Genomic DNA, 22,024 nt, shown 5'->3' with positions numbered 1-22,024 from the left:
ATGACACAGTAATGAAGATGATTCCTGAAAAGGTGAGGCAATACAGTGCTTGTGCTACAGCAAATTTGTGGGGAAGAAGTAAGAAATAAACCTGTTGCTATCGATTTCTAGTAAGAAAAATACAATTTTTACAATAGAAACAGTACAGGACAATTTAAAGGCATATGGATGGTCAGTAGCTGAATCCCGGCTAGTTCCATTAGCAACAAAAAGCATCCCTTATTTTGTATTGCCTTGACATTTAAAACCATGCAGATTGTCTTCAGCATTCTTGCTTTGTTCCTCTGTTCACACCTTTCTGATTTGCAAGGTCGTTCATTTACTTACGCACAGCAAAGGGAATGACAATCTACACCAACAAGATCACTTGATGCTTTTCATTTACAAGGCATTCTTTTTAAAAAGATGTAGTTGAAGCAGTCAAGAAAAACTGTCTTAAGCATTTGAAGTCTTCAGAGGCATTCTGAAACCACCATTTATTACCACTTAGATCAGATCTCATTCCCTCCTCAGGAAACAAGCACAAGTCCTCCTCTTGTTATAAACAACTTTGGGTGAGATTTTTATCTATAGAGGAATTAAAACACCTCTGTAGAAGAATGAGTGTGGCTTAGTCTTTCTACAAAGGCCTTTGCTCTTGTATCACTGACTCCATGGAGTGTTGGCCGCCTTCTTTCTCTTTTAAGGGTGTCAGTACTGCTGTGTGGGATCCACTTCAGTGGAAGTCCAGCATAAATGGGTATTTAGAGGTGGATTTGGCACTGTTAGATTTGTGGTTTGACTTGATGATCCTTAGGGTTTTTTCCAACCTAAATGATTCTATGATTATAAAATATCACTTTCTATTTGGTGTGCTTTAATTCTTAAAAAAACCCCACCACCAACACCACCCCAAAAAAACCTCAGAAGACCTGACCCCACAATCAGCATTTTCTGTGCCTCCCACTGGTGCCTGAGGCTGTCTGAGCAATGAGCAATGAGTAACAAACTCATTGTGATTTCTTTACCACCTTATCTTGGGAGTCAAGATAATCATCAAAAATCTGTAATGTAAAACTCCACATCTCAAGCAAATATTTAAGTCTCTGTCACTTAGTTCCCGTGGAATTATAAATTTAAAAATGTTCCACATGGTTATGTACATGTACATAAACAACATGGGTATTTCCCTATTTCTTCTTGTGTCTGCACAAAATTATGGTTGAACTGTAACATCATGGGCCGGGACTACTGCACTAATAACACTTGGGTCTTGACCTGTTCCCTAAAATCATATTTCTTCACAGAAAAAAACCCCAAACCAGCTGCAGGAGACATAAATCTGAGAAGGACATTAAGTGTCTTTCTAAATAATCTTATTAAAGTAGACTCTTTGAGCTCACTGCTCCTCTCTTTTTCTGTCCATCATTCCTATTCCTGTTTATTGGGAAGGGCTTTGAAAGATGTACTGCTGAGTTCATATTTCATTCAAAGAAATGGTGTGGAAAAGGATCTACAGAATCAGCAAAATCTCATCTTTTCCAAACTAAACCCATGTGTCATTTGAAGCTTCAAGCCCCAGTGCTGTAGCTTTGAAATGAACATTTCCTTTCCTAGCTGAGATTAAAAAAAATCAGTTTATTAAACAGAAAAACACAAATTAAGGATCAAGTCTTTATCTGCAACTGAGGCACAAAGACTGTAGCAGTGCACCCTTTCTGTTCCATTTTACAGCTCCATTCTGAGGTACAAATTATACAGAGACATGATTTTATTCCCAACTGTTACACACCTCTACACTGCCACTCTAGAGTTAGCTGAAACTAAGAGTCAGCCATGCTTAATTAACTCTTAGAAATGCTTCAGGGAGTCCTTCTGAAGTCACGCTGGGGCTCAGAGCTGGGCTTTGCTGTCACCTGTGACCCGTGCAATTGCAGAAGGCCACCAAAAGGGTGTAGTCCTGCCCTCTCCCTTCATCTCACCCTTCTCCAGCCTGTGCATCACACTCAAATGGCTACAGAGCTTCGGTGAATTGACCTAATGAAAGAAATACTTTTATTGTTTTTCTTAATGGCTGATTTTTCTGCTGGATCAGGTCACTGACCAGACTTACCCTGTGGCTCCACGAATCAGTGCAGGAGAAGTGAGGGATGTTCATGTAAGAGAAAGGGAACGGACCCTTCCAGCAGCAGTCTGTTATTACCCCTAATTAGAGGTAATGTCAACCCATTCTCTGGATCATTTATGCATGAACACAATCGGAGCAGGTGGCAGAAGTCCAAGTTTCTTTCCAGAAAGCCCTGAGAAATCTGTACTCTGTCACAAGGATACTCATAGTTCTTCGCTTTTCCTGCTAAAAATGTACTCCTGTATTTTCTGTAGGAGGCTGAATAGGTTCGCCGAGTACCCTGTGATTAATGTGAGCCGGTGCTGAGCACGCCGAGGTGCTGCCCTCGCCAGAGCAGCTGTTCTAAAACGGATCTGCAGCTTCTCATGCAGATCAGAACTTCCATTTGCGCCTGTTACTGCACCCAAACCGATTCAGGGCACCACAAAGTGGAAATCGTGGTAGCTCTGCATTAAAAACAGCACATTTCAAGTTGCAAAAGGCAAATAAAGGTTTGTCAGCAATCCCAAAGAGGTCAAGGCAAACATCTCTGCAAGTCTCCTCTGAAACAGAGCTTAGAGTTTAGATGATGGAATTTCTGCAAAGATTTTGATCTGTCATATCTAGAAAAAAACATATTTTAATTTCCTTCATAAACCAATGAAATAGTTAACTATATCTTCTTCCATCTTAACCCAAGGCAAGGTATAGAATGATAGGTCTTACAGGATAAACAATATTTTAAAAAATGTTTTAAGATTAGTTCTGTCTATTCCATCCAACGGAAGGTAACTATGTTTAAAGCTCAGTGGGGTGAAATGAACCCATGTGTTCATAAGCACTTCAGTTCTGGTTGCAGCACGAGCCCTGCAGTATGTTAATTAAATGGCAGTTCCTTGTTTCACACTAACAAGGTCAGGATCCAAGCCTTGGCATGATTAGATCTTAAATAATTTAAGTTACATTCACATTCAGCAAAAAAGGTTAAATATTTTTTTCAGATTTCAGCCTAGCCCTTTCCCAATACCCACTGCTCGCTTTCCACAGGATCGATACTGCGGGTTTGATACTGTATCACAGTGTTGATAGGAGTAGTTTTCCCATAGTTTTTACTGTGAAGAAGGGCAGGTTTGTATCAGCCCTGGGCTCTCCCATTCCAAGTGCTGCCTGATGGGGCCCAGCTCTGGGCCATGCTGGAAAACTGTGGCATGACCTGCTCAGGGGGAAACCAGCCCCCAGTCCTCATCTGCCAGCACTTCAGTCTGGGTTCTGCAGCACAGGGGTTTAATATTGCTCTAAATGCTTTTCTCCTATCTAATGCAGCTGTGGATATGAATATTCTCACCATCCATTGCCTACCTCCTCCCTTTTCCTCATTGAGACTTTTTTTGTAATTAATACACAGATTATTTCCATGGTATCATGAACTGTAGTTGAGTAAGAATCATTTGTCTTAAAACAAGGTTAAACAAGTGTTTTCTATATTTGGAGATCTATAGATAGAAATTGTTGTATTTCTGAAACATTTACTTCCACACTTCCATAATGTGCTCTAGTGTTTCCAGGTGTATGTGATGGATATAGTCCTTGATGAGTTTGCTTGATTTACCAAGGGTCTAAGATTGTTTATGTCCAAAAGGAAACATTTAGAAAAATGAGTTGATTTTGGTTTATGCCTCTGTTCTGTCTCTTTTGGTGGACTATTGTGGACTGGATGGATGATGTGTTTTTTCTCTGATGATTCTCTAGAAACATCCATTTATCTTGTACTCTAGCCTCAAACCTACAGATGTACACGTGTATTTAATTTTAACATTGAGTAATCTTGGCTGAAAGGTCAAGATATGTATATATCTCCTCAGGATTATGGATTAATAATGCACTTGCTCCAACAGACATCTGGAATCCACACTTCAATATATAGCCTATGAAACACTTCCATACGATAATAAAGTTCAATCGTCTGCAAATAGGGAGATGTTAGAGAAAGATTACATGATTTTTCAAGATTCTGCAAACAGTTCTTGGCAGAATCAGGAGGAGAAGCTCACTGCCTTAAATCCTGTTAGAACTCTGTCCTCTCCTGCCTTTATCCACATGTCATGGATCATTAAAATAGGGATCTTTCCAAAGAGATGAATGGCAAGGCCTGCAAAGTTGAATTTTAATGTGTTTTACATTTTGCATCATACTTAATATATTTCATACAGTACGTGGGACGTTCAACTGATTGCAAAAAGGAAAGCAGAGGTGCTCTGCCAAAGCCATCAGGCCCGACCCTGGGCTCGGGTACGCTTTGATGTTCCCTTTCTTGGGGGGTGTGGAGGGGAGGTAAAGGATGTCACTTCAGAGAGGAGCCAACGCTGTGGAACCTGGAGGCTGTTCAAAACCTGCACTCTGACCCTGCTATTGCAATCAGATGGTCCCAATATTTGCTCAGCATCAATACAGAGTGGCTGTGAGTGGGTGTTGTAGAAATGAGACCCGCCGATAGTTTTAGGAACTGCAGCATCTCTGTCTTGCAGACTTTTTGTATCAGCAGCTACTTAAAGCATTTTTACCTACTTTTTCATGCGATTTCTAACTACCTGTTGTACCTCCTTATTACAAAAGCATTTTCTCTTCGTTTAAGACCTCTTTAACACCATCTATAATCCATTATAGATTTTATGGCCGGTTCTCACCAGACACGTGGGTGCAGCGCCGGGAGCGGTGCCGGGGCGCGTTGCCGCGCTGAGCCGCGCCGCACGTGCGGCAGAGGCACAGAGCGAAGCCACCACTACAATTAACACCAGGTCCGCGTATTTTAAGATTATTTTCAAGTATTTGCTACATTAATTCACCACTCTTTACCCCCTGTTTAAGCCGTTGGGGCTGGACACCGGCGGGGAGCCCAGAGTCTCCCCAGTTAAGCGGAACCGCTTAACTCTTCGGGCACGTTCCCAGGGGTTGCGGTACCACCCCGGGGACCATCCGCGCCTTTGAGGGGCCCGTTCCCCGTCCCCCCGCGGCCGCTCAGCGCCTGCGTGTCGAGCACTCGTGACCGAGCATCGCACGGCGGGGCCGGCGGCCAGCCCAGCGCTGGTACCGGCCCGGTACCCCGGACATTCCCCCCTGCCCGGCCAGCCCAGCGCCGGTACCGCCGCGGTAGCCTGTCCAGCCCCACATCCCAGCCAGCCCCACATCCCAGCGCCGGTACCGGCCCGGAACTCCGGACATTTCCCTATTCCGGCCAGCCCCGAGTCGGTACCGCCCGGGTACCCCTGCCAGCCCCACATCCCGGCAAGCCCCACATCCCGGCCAGCCCAGCGCCGATACCGCCCCGGTATCCCGGACATTCCCCCGATCCCGGCCAGCCCCGAGCCGGCACCGCCCCGGTACTCTGTCCAGCCCCACATCCCGGCCAGCCCAGCGCCGGTACCGCCCCGGTACCCTGTCCAGCCCCACATCCCGGCCAGCCCAGCGCCGGTACCGCCCCGGTACCCTGTCCAGCCCCACATCCCGGCCAGCCCAGCGCCGGTCCTGTGCCGTGCTCGCGCCATCAGCGCCTCGAGCGCCGGTCCCGCGCCGTGTCCCCGGTCCGCCCCCCCATCACCCCCCCGGCCCCGCCGCTGTTTACGTTCCGGGCACTGCGACGCCTGCGCCCCCGCTCCGCACGCAGCGCCTGAACATGGTTCCTTAGGACTTTGCAAAAGGCATCGCCGCCGCCCCCCTCCCCTTCCCTCCCCCTCCTCCCCCCCCCCGGGGAAAAAAAAGTGCTGGTGCAAAATTGCAAAACTTTAGCGAGCCCTGGATGGCTTTTGTTTTGCCTCCTCCCCATTTGGGCCAAAAATGCGGGACAGGAACTGTTGACAAATAAGTGATGAAACTCTCCAAAAAAATGGAGGCAAAGAAAGACTCTGGAAGAAGATTGGTGTGTAGCTGGCTTCGGTCTCTTTCCTATTCGTGCCTTTTAATTGATTTTGCTTAATTGTTTGCAAAGGGAGAAATGCATGCGGGACGTAGGCAGCGGAGCGACTTAGTTTGAGAGCGCGCGACTGAGGCAGCGGGGAAGGGGCGGAATGGAACGGAGGGAATGGGCAGGGTGGGACGATCACGGATTATTATTTTTTTTCCGGCGGGTGCGGGTTTGTGCTGATCCACCGCGCGTGTCGGCGGGGCTGCGGGGCGGGTTCGCAGGGCGAGAGCTGCCGGGAGAGGGGGCAGAGCCGGCGGCGGCAGCGGCTGCACGGGGACCCCCGCTCCGCCGGGGACCTACCTTGTGCGCGGCCGGTCCCCGCCGCCTCCAGCCGCGGCTCCGCGCCCGCCGCAGCTTCCCCGGGGCAGCGGCACCGGCCTGGGCCGGGCCTACCCCGCCATCCCCCGCATTGCACTCGGTGCTGCCCCTCGCCCGCCGACCCCCGCGCTGCCGGCGCTGTCGGGCGTGCGGGGCGGCGGGGGGAGCGGGCGGGGGCTGCGCATCCATCGCGGCGTTACATAAAGCGATCTGGTTTTTAAATCGCCGCTTCCGGTGTGACTATGGAAACACTCGGATTATGTAAATACCGAAACCTGGATGCTGGGCATCAGATGCGATGATTCGTGCCCCTTTTCTCTTCTCTGGGGAATTAGCTTGTGCTCACGTGCAAAAATAATAATAACATAATAAAAATGATCCGGTTGCTAACGAGCGCTGGCCGCCTTTCACGGTTTTTAACGGGATTTCAAAACGCATCGGTGCTGTAGCTTATGAATTGCCGGCGAGTTACCAGTCTCCCGCTCGCCTTCCAGCGCCAGCCCCTGCTCAGCAGCCCAAGTTTGAGTTTTCCTGCAGCCAGGCACCTGTTATTCCTGCCGAGTTCTGTGTCACGGGATGGAAAAGGTTGTGCATGCAGCTGTGTTGGAGATTGTTTGGGTTCAGGTTTTGTTCAGTTTGTGTCTTGCCATCTTAATTATTTCCCCCAGAATGTGTTTATCAAACCCTTCTGCACGATCCTTGCGCTTTTCTCGGTTTTTTCTTTCCCCGACAATGTGCTTTATTTTGGGTTTTTATGTGTTTTCTAGCGCTGCATCGGCCGGAGGCGGTACGATGAGAACGAGGACCTCTCGGACGTGGAGGAAATTGTCAGCATCAGGAGTTTCAATTTGGAAGAGAAATTAAAGAGTAAAATGTACCACGGGGATTTCGTGCATGCCATGGACGGCAAAGGTAAACCAGCCGGGCCGGGGCCGCCCGGCCGCGCTCGCCGCCGCCTCCACGTGCAGCTCCGCGCCGGCTTCGGATTTCGCGCCCGTGCCCCTGCCCGGGATCCGGTGACGCCACCGGCCCGAGGGGAACGGGGGCTGTGCGGGGTCGTGGGGGGCTGCCCCGGCCCGGCCCTCCCGCACGCGGAGGGCGGTTTTAGCCTCGCCGCGGGGCTGGGATGAGCGCGGTGATCCATGGCAGCTCCCCCCGCCCTGCCCCGCCACCGTGACCCCAGCGCACCACCGGGGTGTTCAGGAATTAGGTCCTGGCACGGGAGAGGCCGAAACCCCAGCCCCCACTTAGCCGGAGGTGATTCCTGCTGCCCCTCCGCCCCCTCCTGAATCCAGAACCCCTTTTGCGAAGGGATGCGACTGATGAGCCTGTTCGCCAGGCTCGGAGACTTTAAAGTCAATAACTTCTTTGTGTGCCTATCATATATTAAATTACAGCGCTGCCCTCCCCAAAGTTCCTTGCTTTGCTGAGGTGACTTGAATTCCGGAGCGGTAAGCAGAGCCAGACAGCGCAGCTCTGCCGCATGCCTGCCTGGCAGGAAGGGAAACGGGAGAGCTTTGCCCGGGAATCCAACAGGCCGGGGGAAGGGGTGCAGGTCACCTTTATTTACCACTGCACTGTTGACACGGATCCCCATCCCAGATGGCTATCGCTAAAACTCGGCCTGACTGAGGACGCCTGTCTAAGCTGGCTTTCTCAGGAAAGAGAAGTTTTGGCTGTAATCCTCCTGAAATTGCTCTGTGTGTGGAGCCACTAATCGAGTTTAGAAAATTTCCTTTTCTCCCCTAGGCTTAGTTTTACATGAGCATTTTAAGCTCCTTTTAGAAAAGTTGATGTGGTGGAGAAATTAAATACCTGTCTTACTTAGGAAGGTATTTGTTTAGGAGATAAGCTCAACCCTGACCTCCCTCTTCCTCCAAACAAATACCTATTTTTTAACTGGAAAATGTTAATTAATTTTCCAGAAAGTAATTGCACTCTACCCTCAGCATCCAAACAGTCCAGTGGTTGCCATTGCTTCATGCTAAGGATAATACAATCCACAGCTTCCCTGGCTCAGCAGCTCCAAAATCTTTGGGCAGCTTTCTCCTTTCCAGGGAACTTGAAAATAAATGAGTGTCTTTTGTTATTTTGTTGTGGTCTGTGTCGGCTTTGTTCAGCCCCACAAGGGATTTAAATGCTTTGTTGGGGCATTATGAAGAAAGGATCTGCCCTCCTATTTGCTCTGCTTTATTTTTACTATTGGTTTATTTTTTTTCTCTATAAATCCAAGAGCTGAATTGAATCTGGACAAAACAATGACAGTGGTTGGTAAGAATAAAGAAGTCAGTTTGTATGAACACATGGAATTAGTTGAGCAATATATTTATTTATTTCCCATATCCTTGTTTTTACTTTTAATGATAACTCTTCTTGCAGTGGTGTGATTTTTGGCTTGAGTGCACTTAGTCATAGCTACTTGTCCTCTAGTCTGCAAGGCTTTATAGCTGCCTCTGCTTCTTCCACCAATATTACTCCTGATGTTTGTTGACTTTCTGACTTGGGTCAGTGTCCCTAAAAAGTCTCTGTGGTTTATTTATTTGCTTACCTAAAGCCAACAGTTTTAATGGGACTGCCTATGGGAAAGGAAGACTTCTCTAGTGCAGAAATATTTACTTGGTAACCTTAGTTAAATGGAGTATTCATTGCACTTATTTTGAGACTAGTAGCAGTAAAGTGTCTGTAATTTTAATGTTTCTGTAAATGGATAATTACAGTGCTCTGATTTGGTAACTCTTAAGTAGGAACATTATATCCCTACTTGTCATAATTACTAACTGAATGCAGCAAAGAAAAAGTTGTAAAAATAGAGGGAAGTACATGTGCAGGCGTGGGAGCTTGGCCTCAGGGTCCCTTTTTAGTTTCAGTGTGAGTTTGAGAGCACAGAAATACCTCAGCTTGGGCTGAGGTGCTCGTGCTCTCCCGGGATCATGGACATCACTGGCAGAATATTGGAGCTAAACTGCTTGTGTGTACCCAAATACAAACAGGGAGGGTGCACTGTGTTGGGCAGGGCAGTGCATTTTGTAGTGCTGAGGAGTCAAGCCACGTTTGCCATTTGAAGGCATCGTATGGGCACTCTACAGACGTCAGTTTTTGCTGTAAAAAAAGGGGAATAGCAGAGCCATAGATCAGCCCGTGGCTGCTGCAGGAATTCCTCTGCTCTCTGCAGCAGAAGGCTCCAAACGGAGTGAGGGTTTTGTAGCACAGCTCACCCAAATCGCTGCCTTGTAACTTCCTCTCTAATCCCCAAATCACTGCTATTGTACCAGACAGTGCATAGAGAAATCCCCAGGAAAGGCTAGTCCTGCCTAATCCTTGGAGTGAAGCAACAAGGTGATGTTGGCCAGTGTTAACAAGACAAATCTATGTCTAATTTTCAGTTTGATTGTGTGTTGTACTGTGACTCCCCACAAAAACTATCCATTTTTCACAGATTTCCTAAGTGCCAGGAGCTGTATAAAATTCCTATCAGCTCCTGCTGTTATAGTTCTGATTAATTAGAAGTAAAGTTTCTCTGTTGAAAGTCACAGTAGCCCTCACATAAAAAGAAATTACGTGTTCACTGAATCAACAGCTTTCTGCTCTATGCAGATAATGCTCACAGGAAAATATGTATTTTTATAAGTAGAAATGCATAGCTTAAAATGTCTAAACTTTCACATATAGTTTAAACAACACATTTGCCCCAAAAGTACTAGACTGATTTGCAGCAAATTAGTCAAGATTATCTTTGAACTGTTAATTTGGTATTTCATTACAGCCTGGGTGTTTCAACCCAGACCTTAATTGACAAACTGACTGGATTCTATTTTATGTGCATCAGTGAACAGGAAAAATAGGGAGCAGCTGGGAGAGCATTGTCTGTCAGGGGGTTTCCGGTTCAGACCTAAAATATGCATTCTCTTTCTGTTTCTCTTTGGGTGATAGTGGAGTTCTTTTTGGTGAGAAAAAGGAAATGGGGAGCGTTTGAGAAAATGTAACCTGAGGTGCCAATGCCATTGTAATTGACTTGGGGTATTTTTTTAATTGATTTTCACAGATTTTACTTTTGAGTATGTGCAAAGAGAAGCTCTCAGAGTTCCCCTCATCTTCAGAAATAAGGATGGACTGGGAATTAAGTAAGTTACAAGCAAATCTTGATGATTAATAAATGCTTTTATAAAATAGCCATTATGCTTTCCACTTGTACCTGATATTTCTTTTGATGATCTCAAAATGGATTGCAATTAGTCAGACTGTCAGCACCCTTGAAAAGAGGAATGATTATTTTCTGCTTATAAACAGGCAGATAATGAGGTCTATAAAAGTTAAGTGCATCCAGCGTGGTACTGCACAATCAAAAATAAGTCAGCAAGGAAAGTCAGGAATAAAATCCAAAGGTTTCTGTGCCCAGTCCATGCTGTGATGACAGAACAGACTCCCTTCAGTTTTTGACCTGCATTACAGGTGGAATGTCTGATGCTGCCTGTCGTTTTCCATTATAATTACGGTTCTTCAGAGTGTTTCAGCTTTGTAAATATTTAATAATGTCTGGTTAAACGTGGGATTACTGGAGTCTTTTTGAGGTTGCCTTTTGTTAAAATCCATTTATAAAGTTTTTGGTCTTTTAACAGGAGAATCCTGCAAGTTTTTTGTGAAAGTGACAGTGTCCAAGAGAGAAATATTAGAAGGATAAACTATCAGCCACATAATCCATAGTTTAGATAAATGTTCCTTGATACTTCTGGAAATTAAGACTGTGTAAATGATCATAGCTGACAGAAAAATAATTTTTTTAAAAACATCATTATTTTGCTCAGTTTCAGCTGGAAAACCTCACAGTTCAGGGGACTGAGTCCCAGTTACTAATCAAAGAGAATCAGGCCACCCCAATATAATTTAAAGAGAGAAAGAGAAGAAACAGTGTGCGGGGTGTTTGACAACCATGTGTTCCTTTACTGTCAGAGCAAACAGAAGCTGCTGTGATGCTTCTGGTGACGTAGTGAAATAGTTTTGTGTCTTGAATTCTGAACAAGAAGTGCTTAATTGGCTCTCTACATGCACTGGTTTTAAACTGCTGCTCCTAAAGGGCAAGTGATAAAATCTTCAAGAATTTCTTCCTGAAGAAACCATCAGCTCTTCTGGGCAGCGTTCAGGAGCCAGAGGTATCACTGCACCTTCCCAGCAGCCAGGTCCTCCTCCTGTGTATGGGGAAGTTCACGTGAAATTCCCCACAGTTGAAGAACAAAACCGGGGAGATATTTCAGCTCCTGCTGTGCCAACAGTACCAGTTCAGCTTGTGCAAAGTGTGGAAGTGAGAGCTCATCCTGCAGACACAGACATTCCTGGGCCTCAGATCCTCAGCTGCAAATGGCCAGGCATTATCAGCGTGGATAACCAGCCTGGTTCGGTGCTTCCTGTGGCCACCTGTGGTGCCTGCAGACCTCAGGCTGCCTGGCCTGCTGAGAGTGTTGCTCACGATCCTTCACAAAGATGCCTTGTTCCTCAGTGTCCTAACCCCTGGACAGAACATCCCTTTCTTCTTGCTGCTCGTTCTTCAGGATTCTGTAAGGAGGCAATTTCACCGTAGACATTTCAACACTCAACTCTCAGCTCACAAAACCTTACTGGCTTCCCTGTTGCTGTGCCCAAAATCTGGAGAGCTGCCACCTGACAATCCACTTTGGGTTAGCCCTGTGCTGTCACTGGAGGAGTATTCCTGGTGGAATGCTGCCTGTGGAGAGGGGTGTTTGCTCTTTCTTGGTCCAGGAGTTCAGAGACTCCTCAAGGCAACAGGATCATGTAAAGAGCAACCTGGTTTTTTGTGTCATGTGTTGGTTTCTTTTTCTTCAAGACAGGTCACCACACCTCAAAGAGACCATTGAAAATCAGGTGCCTCTTTGTCAGCTTCATCAGAGCAGTCAAACATCAGTTTTGGAACATGTGTTGGAAGTGAAGAAGTAGCAGGACTCAGTGATGCATGCCTTGCTTCTCAGCTGGAGTTGTGCAGCTCTGGTAGTTGGGGTAGAGCATCTTCAGAGTGCTGAACTGGACTGGGAAGAGGCGGAAGAGGAGTAAATCCACAGCAAGAGTTTTGGAGGCACTTACCTGTTGCTCTGTCACACACTAACTTTGGACAGGGAAGGAAAAATATGTGTGTCAGTTTGCTGTGATGAGTTTAACACAGTGTCAGCAGCCAGGCCTGGCAGATGCACAACACAGAGCTGAGCAGTTTGGTTGCTGTGCTTGGAGGGTCTCAAATGGCAAGGAATGAGAGGAATGAGGAAAAACCATAATAATGAAAATTGCTTTCCTCTGTATTTCTGACCACCATGGCACCATAACATACTTGTATGGCTGTGAGCAGGAAAGCCCACCTGTGCTCTCCCAGCAGAATGGAAGCTGGATTTTTGGAGGGCTGTTTGGCTGTTTGCAGGATTGTAACTTGGAGAGAGAATGCTGTTTGGAGACATATTGTCTCTTACCGGAACAATGGTCATCCTGCATTGTAATGTGGTAAATCACATACCTGTGCTGGCCTGAGCTCATCCTCATTAGGTTCTGAATAGATTCCCTAGCACATCTTTAAACATTTACTAAAAGGCACCCAGTGCACACTGAGATGTTTGCATTTCTTTTCTGTTTCAGGCAAGAGGCACTAGGTTTGTGTATTACAGACTGCTGAAAACCTCAAACGTAGTCGGTCATATTTTGGGGTCAAGTCACCTCACTATACTATTCTTTACCTATATTTTTATGATATTGGAAATCTTTAGAAGCATTCACAGTAGTTTTTCACAAGATACATTTGTCTGAAAATTGCAGGGAAATAGTATATCTGTGGAGTTCTTGCATTGTTGCTCTTCTGGGTTTATACGCAGAAAAATAAAGAAACCAACACTCACTGAGTGATATTGGACTGGTGACCTCCAAGAAAAGAATATTTATATCTTTGGCTCTCCGAGTGCTGTAGCAAAACCAGCCCTGATTGCGTGAGACTGAGTGTGGCAGTTGTGCTCGTGGGGCTGGAGCTGAAGGACTGTCATCTATGGCAGCAGAATGGTTGGAATTAAAGCTGGATCTCCCAAGACAACCCAGCTACAAAATGTGTTCTTGTACTTGAAACCTGCTGTGTTCAGGCCTGAAATTCTTCTCTCTGTGTTCTCCTTTCCGAATGTACCACACAGTCTGAGACTGCAGAACAAAAGCCCAAGGGATCTGCCAGGTGTAGTCTCCAAAAAGCTAAACATGCAATTCCACTGCCAGGCAGAATTGTATTCTTCCAGTTTGAGCAGTTTATTGTCAGCTGCTGGTGGAGCTCTTAGAAAGCCTGTAATTGCTCTATCCATCTGGGTAGGGATTGTTATTTATCTTGGTGGTTGATTTTTATTTTGATTTATGGAAGTGTAAAAAGATCACCCATCTAATCATTCTACGTTTCTGACACCAAATACAGGCAAGCTGTGCATTTGCAGACAACCCTTGCATGTTCTTGTCACCCATAAATAGTTCCTCCTTCCCCTATTTCTGAGTTTTTAGTGCTTGGAAAAAGAGATGAGCTCGGAGTGAACCCTGAAGGTCAGTAGATTCAGGCTGTTTCATTCCGGAGAGGGAGTGAATTCCAGAGCTGTGGGGCCCTCACAGCTCAAGGCAAAGATGTGAGGGTTGGCAGAGAACTAACAAAAGATACTGTCCAGCCTCTGCATCCCACCAGAGGAAGGTGATAAGGGTGAAAGAAAGTGGACAAGCAGAATTTGGCAAATAGTTCTCAAGATGCATCCACGCCAGTAAATGCATTTTTTAACTTTACCTCTTAGTAAGTTACAGAAATTACCTATTAGTGTTTTCTTAATAGTAAAAACTATTGCTCTGAACATTTGCCCATGGGCTGGATCATTCTGATTTCTAACCAAATTTTGTCAAAAGTCCAGAGCAAGTTGTTTATCTTCAACCTGGGGCAGAACGAGAGGGGTGGAGCACTGAGCTGGCAGGTCCCACTGGGCTGTTTTTCATTCCAATTCCTTAGTCAGCTTTTGTGCAATGTGAAGGGTGAAATATTGTCAGTAAGATGAAGTCAATCAGCTTTAAAGCCCCACTACTGTTTTTGTTTTCTTTTTCCATCCAGTGTGTGTGCTGCAGAATTTTACCCTCTCCCTGACACATACTTGGTGTACCAGGCTACTGTCTAATTACATTAAACCCTAAAACATTGCCTGTGTTACCAGTGGTCCTATAAATGCATCAATATCCCAGAACCAATTATGCTACCATTTAATTTAGCTCAGAATTAGCCCAAATTGAATTGAACAATTTCCCAGCCCAGCAAATACAGCCACATTGTCTTCTGCCAGTCATTAAAACCAAGGGGCTTTAATTAATTATTTTCCTATATTTTATTTCCAAGCAATGAATCCAACCTGTGATGATGTGGCTTTGAACAGACTGTTTTACTGCTCTGTCCCTTAGTTTGGCAAGTGGGATAATGTTCACCTTGGGGGATATACACGAGGCATCAGCAGTTGCAAACCACCACCTTAGAACAAGCTGTAAAAGTTCAGGATTTTATTGAAATCACCCCCAACCCCTTCCCTTCCCTCCCACTCTAGTGCTGATAAGAAGTGCTTGAAAAGACACCTTTTTTCTTTCATTGTGAGTAGAGAAACTGTTGCACACTTGCCAGTGCAAAGGTGTCATGTGTGTCATTAAAACTTGCACTGTCCACAGTTCAGAGAGGCCTTGCTTGATTGCACCTCCTGCACTGGGGACAAAGAGCGTTTATTTCTCTTTTATTGTGGTAACGAACGTGTACCCACACTTATCATGTCAGTATTTAACGTCGCTTTCTTTGCTAATTACAGAATGCCTGACCCGGATTTCACCGTCAGGGACGTGAAGCTATTAGTGGGTAAGTTATTTTGAATGCACTGGATTAACTCCATACAGAACAGGATTGCTTTGAAATACTTGTCCAGTCGTGTTTGTAGACATTTGTGGTAACTCTCAGGATCTGGGAGAAGGCATGGAGAAGCAATTTGTAAATTAGAAAGGCTGGGAGACCCCTAATTAGTAGTTGTGCTGACTGGACTGCGATCTCACGCCGGATAATTGGCCATTTGGAAAGGAGGGAATGCTTTTACCCTTAACAGGTGTTCTACACGCACTTTTGTGATCCTGGAAAGCAGCAGCTCTATTGATTCAGTTCTTTTTTTTTTTTTTAATCTGTTGTAGAGCATCTGCTTGTAAAAGGTGTGATTGGAGTCATATCACCTCTTGCCTGTGCTCTCCCCACAGTATTTATCAGTGTCAGGCCAGGTCATGCTTTGAGGGAAAGGTTGTGAAGGGAGGCTGAGCACAAAGCCTTGCAAACTGCCTGGCTCTTGATAAGACACAAACCAGAGGAGTGGTGACTGTCATCATCAAATGTTTCCTGGCAATCTTTGCAAAGTAAATGTTCTTTAAGAAAAGCTATATTTTGAGTAGGAGATTATACTGTGTGTTTCTTTGAAATGTGCTTTTATTGCAGCTGGGTGTGCTATTTACTGTTATCTGAAATTGTTACTGAATAGGGATCCTGCACTCCATGGAACAAGCTGGCCTGTTGGCTGTGTTGGCTCCAATCCTTCAGGAAGCCTTTTCACTGCATTCCTGGTAGTTACAATTTACTGGGTTTATTCACCTGTGTTGTGGCAGGAATTCACCTTTAAAATTAACTCAGATGCTGCATTCTGAAAGACCAATTAAAAAAAAATTACTCTGAGTTTAATAATCATTAGGAATATCAAGTCTGGAAAAGATGTAGCTTAGAGAAACAAAGGAGAGGAACTTGTGCCTCGTTTCTACTCACTTGGGGTTATCAGTTGGAGAAGGGGTTATCTCTGATAACCTTCCTTCACAAACAGAACTCAGCAATGTTGTTTAATTTATGACCATTTATAAGTTCAGGAAAAAAAGCCCCAAACCTCTGGCAGGGAAGTGGTGTTGGAAGTGCTATTTGGTAACATTTCGGTTGGTCAGTCTGGGTGTTTGAAGTCCTAAATTTTATGGATTTCCTTAAATCCCTGCCTGTGACATTTGTAGGTACAGAATCTCTCTCATTCTGGGGTGGAGTAGCCTCATGCAGAAACCTTGTCATTGCCTGGCCCCTGTTTGCAGCGTTCTGGGAATTTGTACCACAGCTGATAAACTCCATTTCTGCCTCTGAAGCTGAGGGTCTGACGTTGAGATGTTTTGGAACAGTGTAGTGTTGCATAACAACATTGTTTTTCCTGTATAACAGTCAAAGTGTGGGAGTTGCATTTCCTCAAGATTGATGTCCTTTGAAGTACCAGGGGGTGGAGATTCCTGTGTACATGGCAAGCAAAGCAGGGGGATATTTATAAATAAAATTACCTTTATGAAACAATGGAGCAGAAATAACATTTGTAATTAACTTGGAGATTAATGTAAAAGTGTGCTGTTCCTCACAGCTGGACCAGCAATCCCTGCACGTGCTCTTGGCCAGATACCACATCGTGGCTCTTTTTATATCATGTTTGGGCAAACTCCCTTTGGAGTCATTGTACTGAGCCTGTAATGTGCTCAAGAACATTCTCACCTGCTCTTTCAGTAATACAGTTAATGATTTCTGGCACCATAGGTGGAAGCTTTGATTCAAAAGATCTGAACTATTTGGGAAATGGGCCGTGAGAAACACTGAAAAATCACCATTCTTACGGCAAATGGTTTTTGCCGCTGTGGATTCTGCTGGATGGAACAGCCACGCTGGCACTGAGGGCACTGGGGGCACTGCCTGTCTCCATGCCACGTTTCTAAATTACCTACTAATGCCTTCAGGAAACACCAGGGAGCAATTTTTCCATGGCATATCATTGCTGATAATTTTTTTTTTTAGTTTTAGCTTAAAATTCACAATCTAATGCTCAAACAAAGCAGATGAAAATTCTTGTGTTATTAGTATCTCCTGTCACTGGAGATGTTAATATGTCATCATCCCAGCATTATTTTAGCAGACCCCTCAGACCTTCCTGAACCTCCAGGTCTCTGTTTCTGACATGTGGTGTTTTCAAAACTTATTCAATGCCTTGCTGAACCTGGGAGGGGAAGGATATTTGGGAATGTGAAATGGAATGATCAGAACTCCCCACATCTGATTGTGAGTGGGAGTCGGTAGAGAGAGAACATGGCTTGGAAAATGTTGTGTTCTGGGTAAACTTGTCGGGTTTTTAAGTGCTCATCATTGTGGTGTGCTGGTGCTATTGAAGCCTATCATGTGTTCTCTTTTCTTCTCTGAATTGGGGGAAACACATTTGTTATAGAACACTTCAAAGACTCAGTGCTGGGTTTTTCCAAAGCACGTAAATTCCATGGGAAGTTACTGAGCCTTTGGTCTCAAATCATACTGAAATCTTACTTTCTCTTTCTAACATGGCCGTTGTTCCATCTCCATAGTGCAGCACCTGTAAATCACAGGGAAATAACCACAAGCTTTTAAATCTCCCTCTGAAGACTCTGGTCTGTGGCAATAACAAGGAGCAAAAAAAAAAAAGGGGGAGGGGTTTGATTGTTGTTTGTGTTTACTTGAGCTTAGGTGTATTTTTTAGTGTTTTCTTGGACTCCCAAAGAAACATTGTCACTGCCTGAGTGATGTTTTGTTTTCCTTGTTTAAAAGATGCAGCTCCCAGCTGTAGGTTGGTTTGGTGATGTTCATGGCCTCTTGTTTCTGTGGTTGCATCTCAGTGTGCCTGGCTGTGCACCCACATGTGCATGGAACACTTCCCTACAGCAGCCTTAGACCCATCCCTTGAAACTGTACACCTGGGGTAATGTAACCAGCCTCCCTCCTCCATAGGGACCATCCTGGATGCTCCTTAAAACCAGAGACAATGGATTAATTTCAGCAGTTGGAAATTGTCTGATGTGTGAGGTGGCTGTGAGCCAAGGATACACATGGAGACCTGGAGAGGAATTCCTGGCCTGCTTAGGAACTTGAGACAGCTCGTGAAAGAAGTAAAACTGTTGTAATTTAGTAACTCTTAAGCTTTGCAATTTCATTGTGTGAGGTAGATTTGATTGCCAGCTCTGAAGGGCAGAATCACTGTCATGTCTTCATAACCTGATGTAAGATTTGATTGAGGGTCATTGGCCCTCTCAGTGTCCTTAAACATCTCCCACATCTGCACTAAAAGTTTAGTGTTATTTCTGCAGGGGTGTCTGTCATAGGTGGGCAGAAAAAAAAAAGTGTGTTTTCCCAATTTGTTCACCAACTCTCCATCTGTCCGTACCTGTGGGAACGTTTTGTGCCAAAAATGACTTGCCCAGGGCTGAGCAAGGAGAAAAGTGACTGCCTTGCTCAGCCAGCTGCTGACAGTCAGGGCTTTGCCACCTCCAGCCTTTGCCACTCCTGGATTCAAGGGATGAATGCAATCATTTGCTTTAGTCTTTGATGTCAGAAAGCCAAAGCATTCCATTTTGTCACTTGTTTGATTTTTGTCTTTATATTATCCTTCATGGACATCACACAATCTGAAGGCAGGAGCACTGAGTAGTTTGGGGAGCTGTGAACCATGTAAAGGAGAGAGAAAGAGGAGGCACAAATGGATGTGTGCCTCAGTCTGACAGGCTGAGCTCCTTTCTCTGATTACTTTTTTTCACTTTTTTTTCCTTAGTGGTTTGGTTGGGTCAGCACTGATTGAATTTAGAAGAATATCTGCTTTTTATGGCATCTGAGTACCTCATTCACCCTGTGACTCTCGATGTCTGCACTGCCTTTGTGTCTGCCCAGGAGCTCCCTGGGTGGATGTGCAGTCCCTGCACAAGCACAGTGTCTCTCTCTAAGCAGTAATGGCCAGTCTGGATGTATTTGCTTTTATTTTTAATTTTTAGCCCACCTCTCTTCAGTTTCCTTGCAACAGGCTGGCAGCCCAAGGCTCTTGAATCCCACTTTTTGCACTCATACCCAAACAAACTAAATAAACCACTAAAGAAATCAAAGTGGTGCTGCTGGATCTGTGATGTGCTTCACCTCCTCCCTCCCTGGGCTGGTGGATCTTTGTGTGCCAGGGTAGGTATTTATTGTACATCCCCAAAGTGGAGCTTGCAGCCCCAACAAGAGGCAAAAGGGGAGATTTCAAACATGCTGAGGATTGTAAGGAAGAAAAGAAACTTTGGGTTATTGTGATCCCTGGGCTGAAGAGGTTAAAGTTGTGACCAGAGCGGTCACTTCTGTAGGATCAGCAGCATTGTCCTATGGAATTCACCGTGCCCAGCCAGGCATTGTATCAGTGGGAACAGTGCAAGTACAGGACTTAGACTATTCATGGGGTGGTCTAACAACTGACATCAACTCACTGATTGATTTTATTTAACCAACTCACTAAGGGTTTATTTATAGAATTCAAAAAAATAAGTGTAGGAGCAGTGAGGAATGTATCATCTGTCACAGAATTTGTTATTAAAATCTGATGCTGCAGACTGGCCTGGGCCATGATGGGTAAGGAAATGTTGGTTCCCTTCATTTACTTGCTGTGTTCACAAACTGTGTTGAAAGGCTTTGGTGTTTCTTATACAAAGAATCCAAGTAAAGCTGAAAGCATCAAAGATTTTAATTGTGATAAAATGTGTGCATTGAGGTGTGGCAGTAAAAAGCAGACATGACCAAACTCCAGTAACTATTGCAAAGAGCCATCTTCATCTGGCCCAAGGAGATGATGCACAAGATGGGACCTAATAGATCATTTCAATATTTGATTTCTGCAATTCTGTCAAATCCTTAAAGACCTGGCAGCGGGCTTTGATCTCCAAGACAAAGGGTGAAAGCAAAACCCAGACTCTACATATCCTGTTGCTTTCCTTGCTGGGAGTAGCTGAAGAGATACCTGACTACTGCTGGGGTTTGCTTCCTCATTAGAAACACCAAAAGAGCAGGAGCTGAGCCAAAAATTTCAGTTGCAAATTGGGTGTTTAAAGAAATACGTGTGAAGGTCTGTGCATCAACCATGAGTTTATAATCATGGTGTCAGTGGAGAAAGATAATAGAATAAATTACAGCATTAAATCCCAGACGTTTGCAAGGGAAAAGTCCTACAAATGGGGGGTGGGGTTGGCTCTGCAAGTGCAGGTCAGGCTTCCCTGGTGCTGCTGACAAGCTCTGGGGGAGATGCTCTGCTCTTACACATCTGCTCATGGTTTATTCACTAAGCAAGTAAGATGTTAAGGACTTCATCACAGCGCACTGAGTGAGCAACTGAACCTCCTTTAACACCAGGGGATGGAATCGGATGTGCAGAGGAGCATTCTCCTGGCTGGTCAGGGTTTTTTTTAACAGGAAGAGCCACAAGCAAGTTTTGTGAGGTTTGGGATCGCAGTATTTTGCTCATTGGGCAGTTAAATGCCTCCCTGACATCCGATCTCGTCAGATCTCGGAAGCTCAGCAGGGTCAGCCCCGGATTAGTACTTGGATGGGAGACCTCCTGGGAAATGCCGGGTGCTGTAGGTTCTAGTCCTGAGGACTTCACTGTCACTGTCCAAGCTCGCTTGGCCGTGGCAGATGAACCTCAGGACTGAAACGGTGGGGCCAGTTCTGCGCACGCTGAGCCTCACCTAAAATCCTCTGCGCAGGCTGGAAGGGCACACCCACGTGGGGAGAGTCCTTCCCAAATCTTTGTTCGCGAAGTTTGGCCATACATACATTTTGCTCATTGTAGGAGCAGCTGCAATTCCATGGTTAACAGTGCACAGTAAATAGCGTGGCCTTCTTTCCCCAGGTGGAAGCCAGGTTGAAAGGTGAAATTATCTGCTCAGGTGCTAAAAACAGAATTTGTGAAGTCTCAGTTTGTAGTTTTCCTGTAAACTGTAAGTGATGTAGTGAAGGTGGTGAGCCATGGCCTCTTCATACAGGGAGGAACAAGTTCCCTGCCCAGTTAATGTCAGCAGGCTGATGTAAATAATTCAAATCCAGTTGGGACAGAAGGGATTACTGCTCATCAAGGGTACCTAATAGCCATAAGATCTGTGAGGCTCTGCATCTTCCATCCAGCCATTTGTGTTCTGTTAAATACATACACTGCTGTAGTCCCCAGGAACTCTGGTAAAATGAGAATATACATGCCAGTACTTCACAGAAATGCAGGAACCCCCCCTGAAGTAGGTGATATTGAAAGGGGAATGGAAAGAGTTGCAAACATCGTGGCTAATGATTATTCTGAGTTTATAAAATGTCTTTTATATGTCAGTTAAAGCTGTACACACATTTATAGATATATACATATACAGATGTATAAATCTCATTCAGTACTGAATCAAGAATTGTAAATGGTGTCTCCAAAGAAGAGAAGATTGTGGTGGTGGTGACTGCAGGTCAGATGGGCAAAGGCAGGAGGGAGGGCAGAGACCGTGTAAAACACTCCTTTTACATTAGCATACATTTCTTCTGGTGTGTCAGCACAATGGTCCCCGAGCCGCTGTGCAAACGCTCAGCTTTTTGTTAGCAGCTACTCAAAACCGCCGAAAGCAAACCAGGGAAGTGTCCCTGAGTGGCTGCTTTCGAGTGATTTTTTTTGGTTCATTCCTCCTGCGTGTTTGCTGCCCCTCTCAAATTGATCTGTTCTGAAAATTGTATCATGGTTGAATTCACATCGAACTACAAAGCGAGACGAGAGGCTCGTAGTGTGGTCTGTGGGCAA

General features: G+C 45.2%; 1 protein-coding gene across 1 annotated transcript in view; it reads left to right on the top strand.

Moving 5' to 3' along the window:
- The first annotated feature begins 5,858 nt into the window (after nt 1-5,858).
- The window catches only part of KDM2B (lysine demethylase 2B), a 107,183-nt gene continuing 91,017 nt past the window's right edge, over nt 5,859-22,024 (top strand). Inside the window, 4 exon segments of the mRNA XM_071572439.1 lie at nt 5,859-5,999; nt 7,130-7,274; nt 10,405-10,483; nt 15,203-15,249. Coding sequence (XP_071428540.1) covers nt 5,949-5,999; nt 7,130-7,274; nt 10,405-10,483; nt 15,203-15,249 — 322 coding nt within the window. The 5' untranslated portion in view covers nt 5,859-5,948.

The sequence above is a fragment of the Pithys albifrons genome, chromosome 17 (assembly GCF_047495875.1).
Source record: "Pithys albifrons albifrons isolate INPA30051 chromosome 17, PitAlb_v1, whole genome shotgun sequence".
NCBI lineage: Eukaryota > Metazoa > Chordata > Aves > Passeriformes > Thamnophilidae > Pithys > Pithys albifrons.
This window is presented reverse-complemented; position numbering and strand designations above follow the sequence as displayed.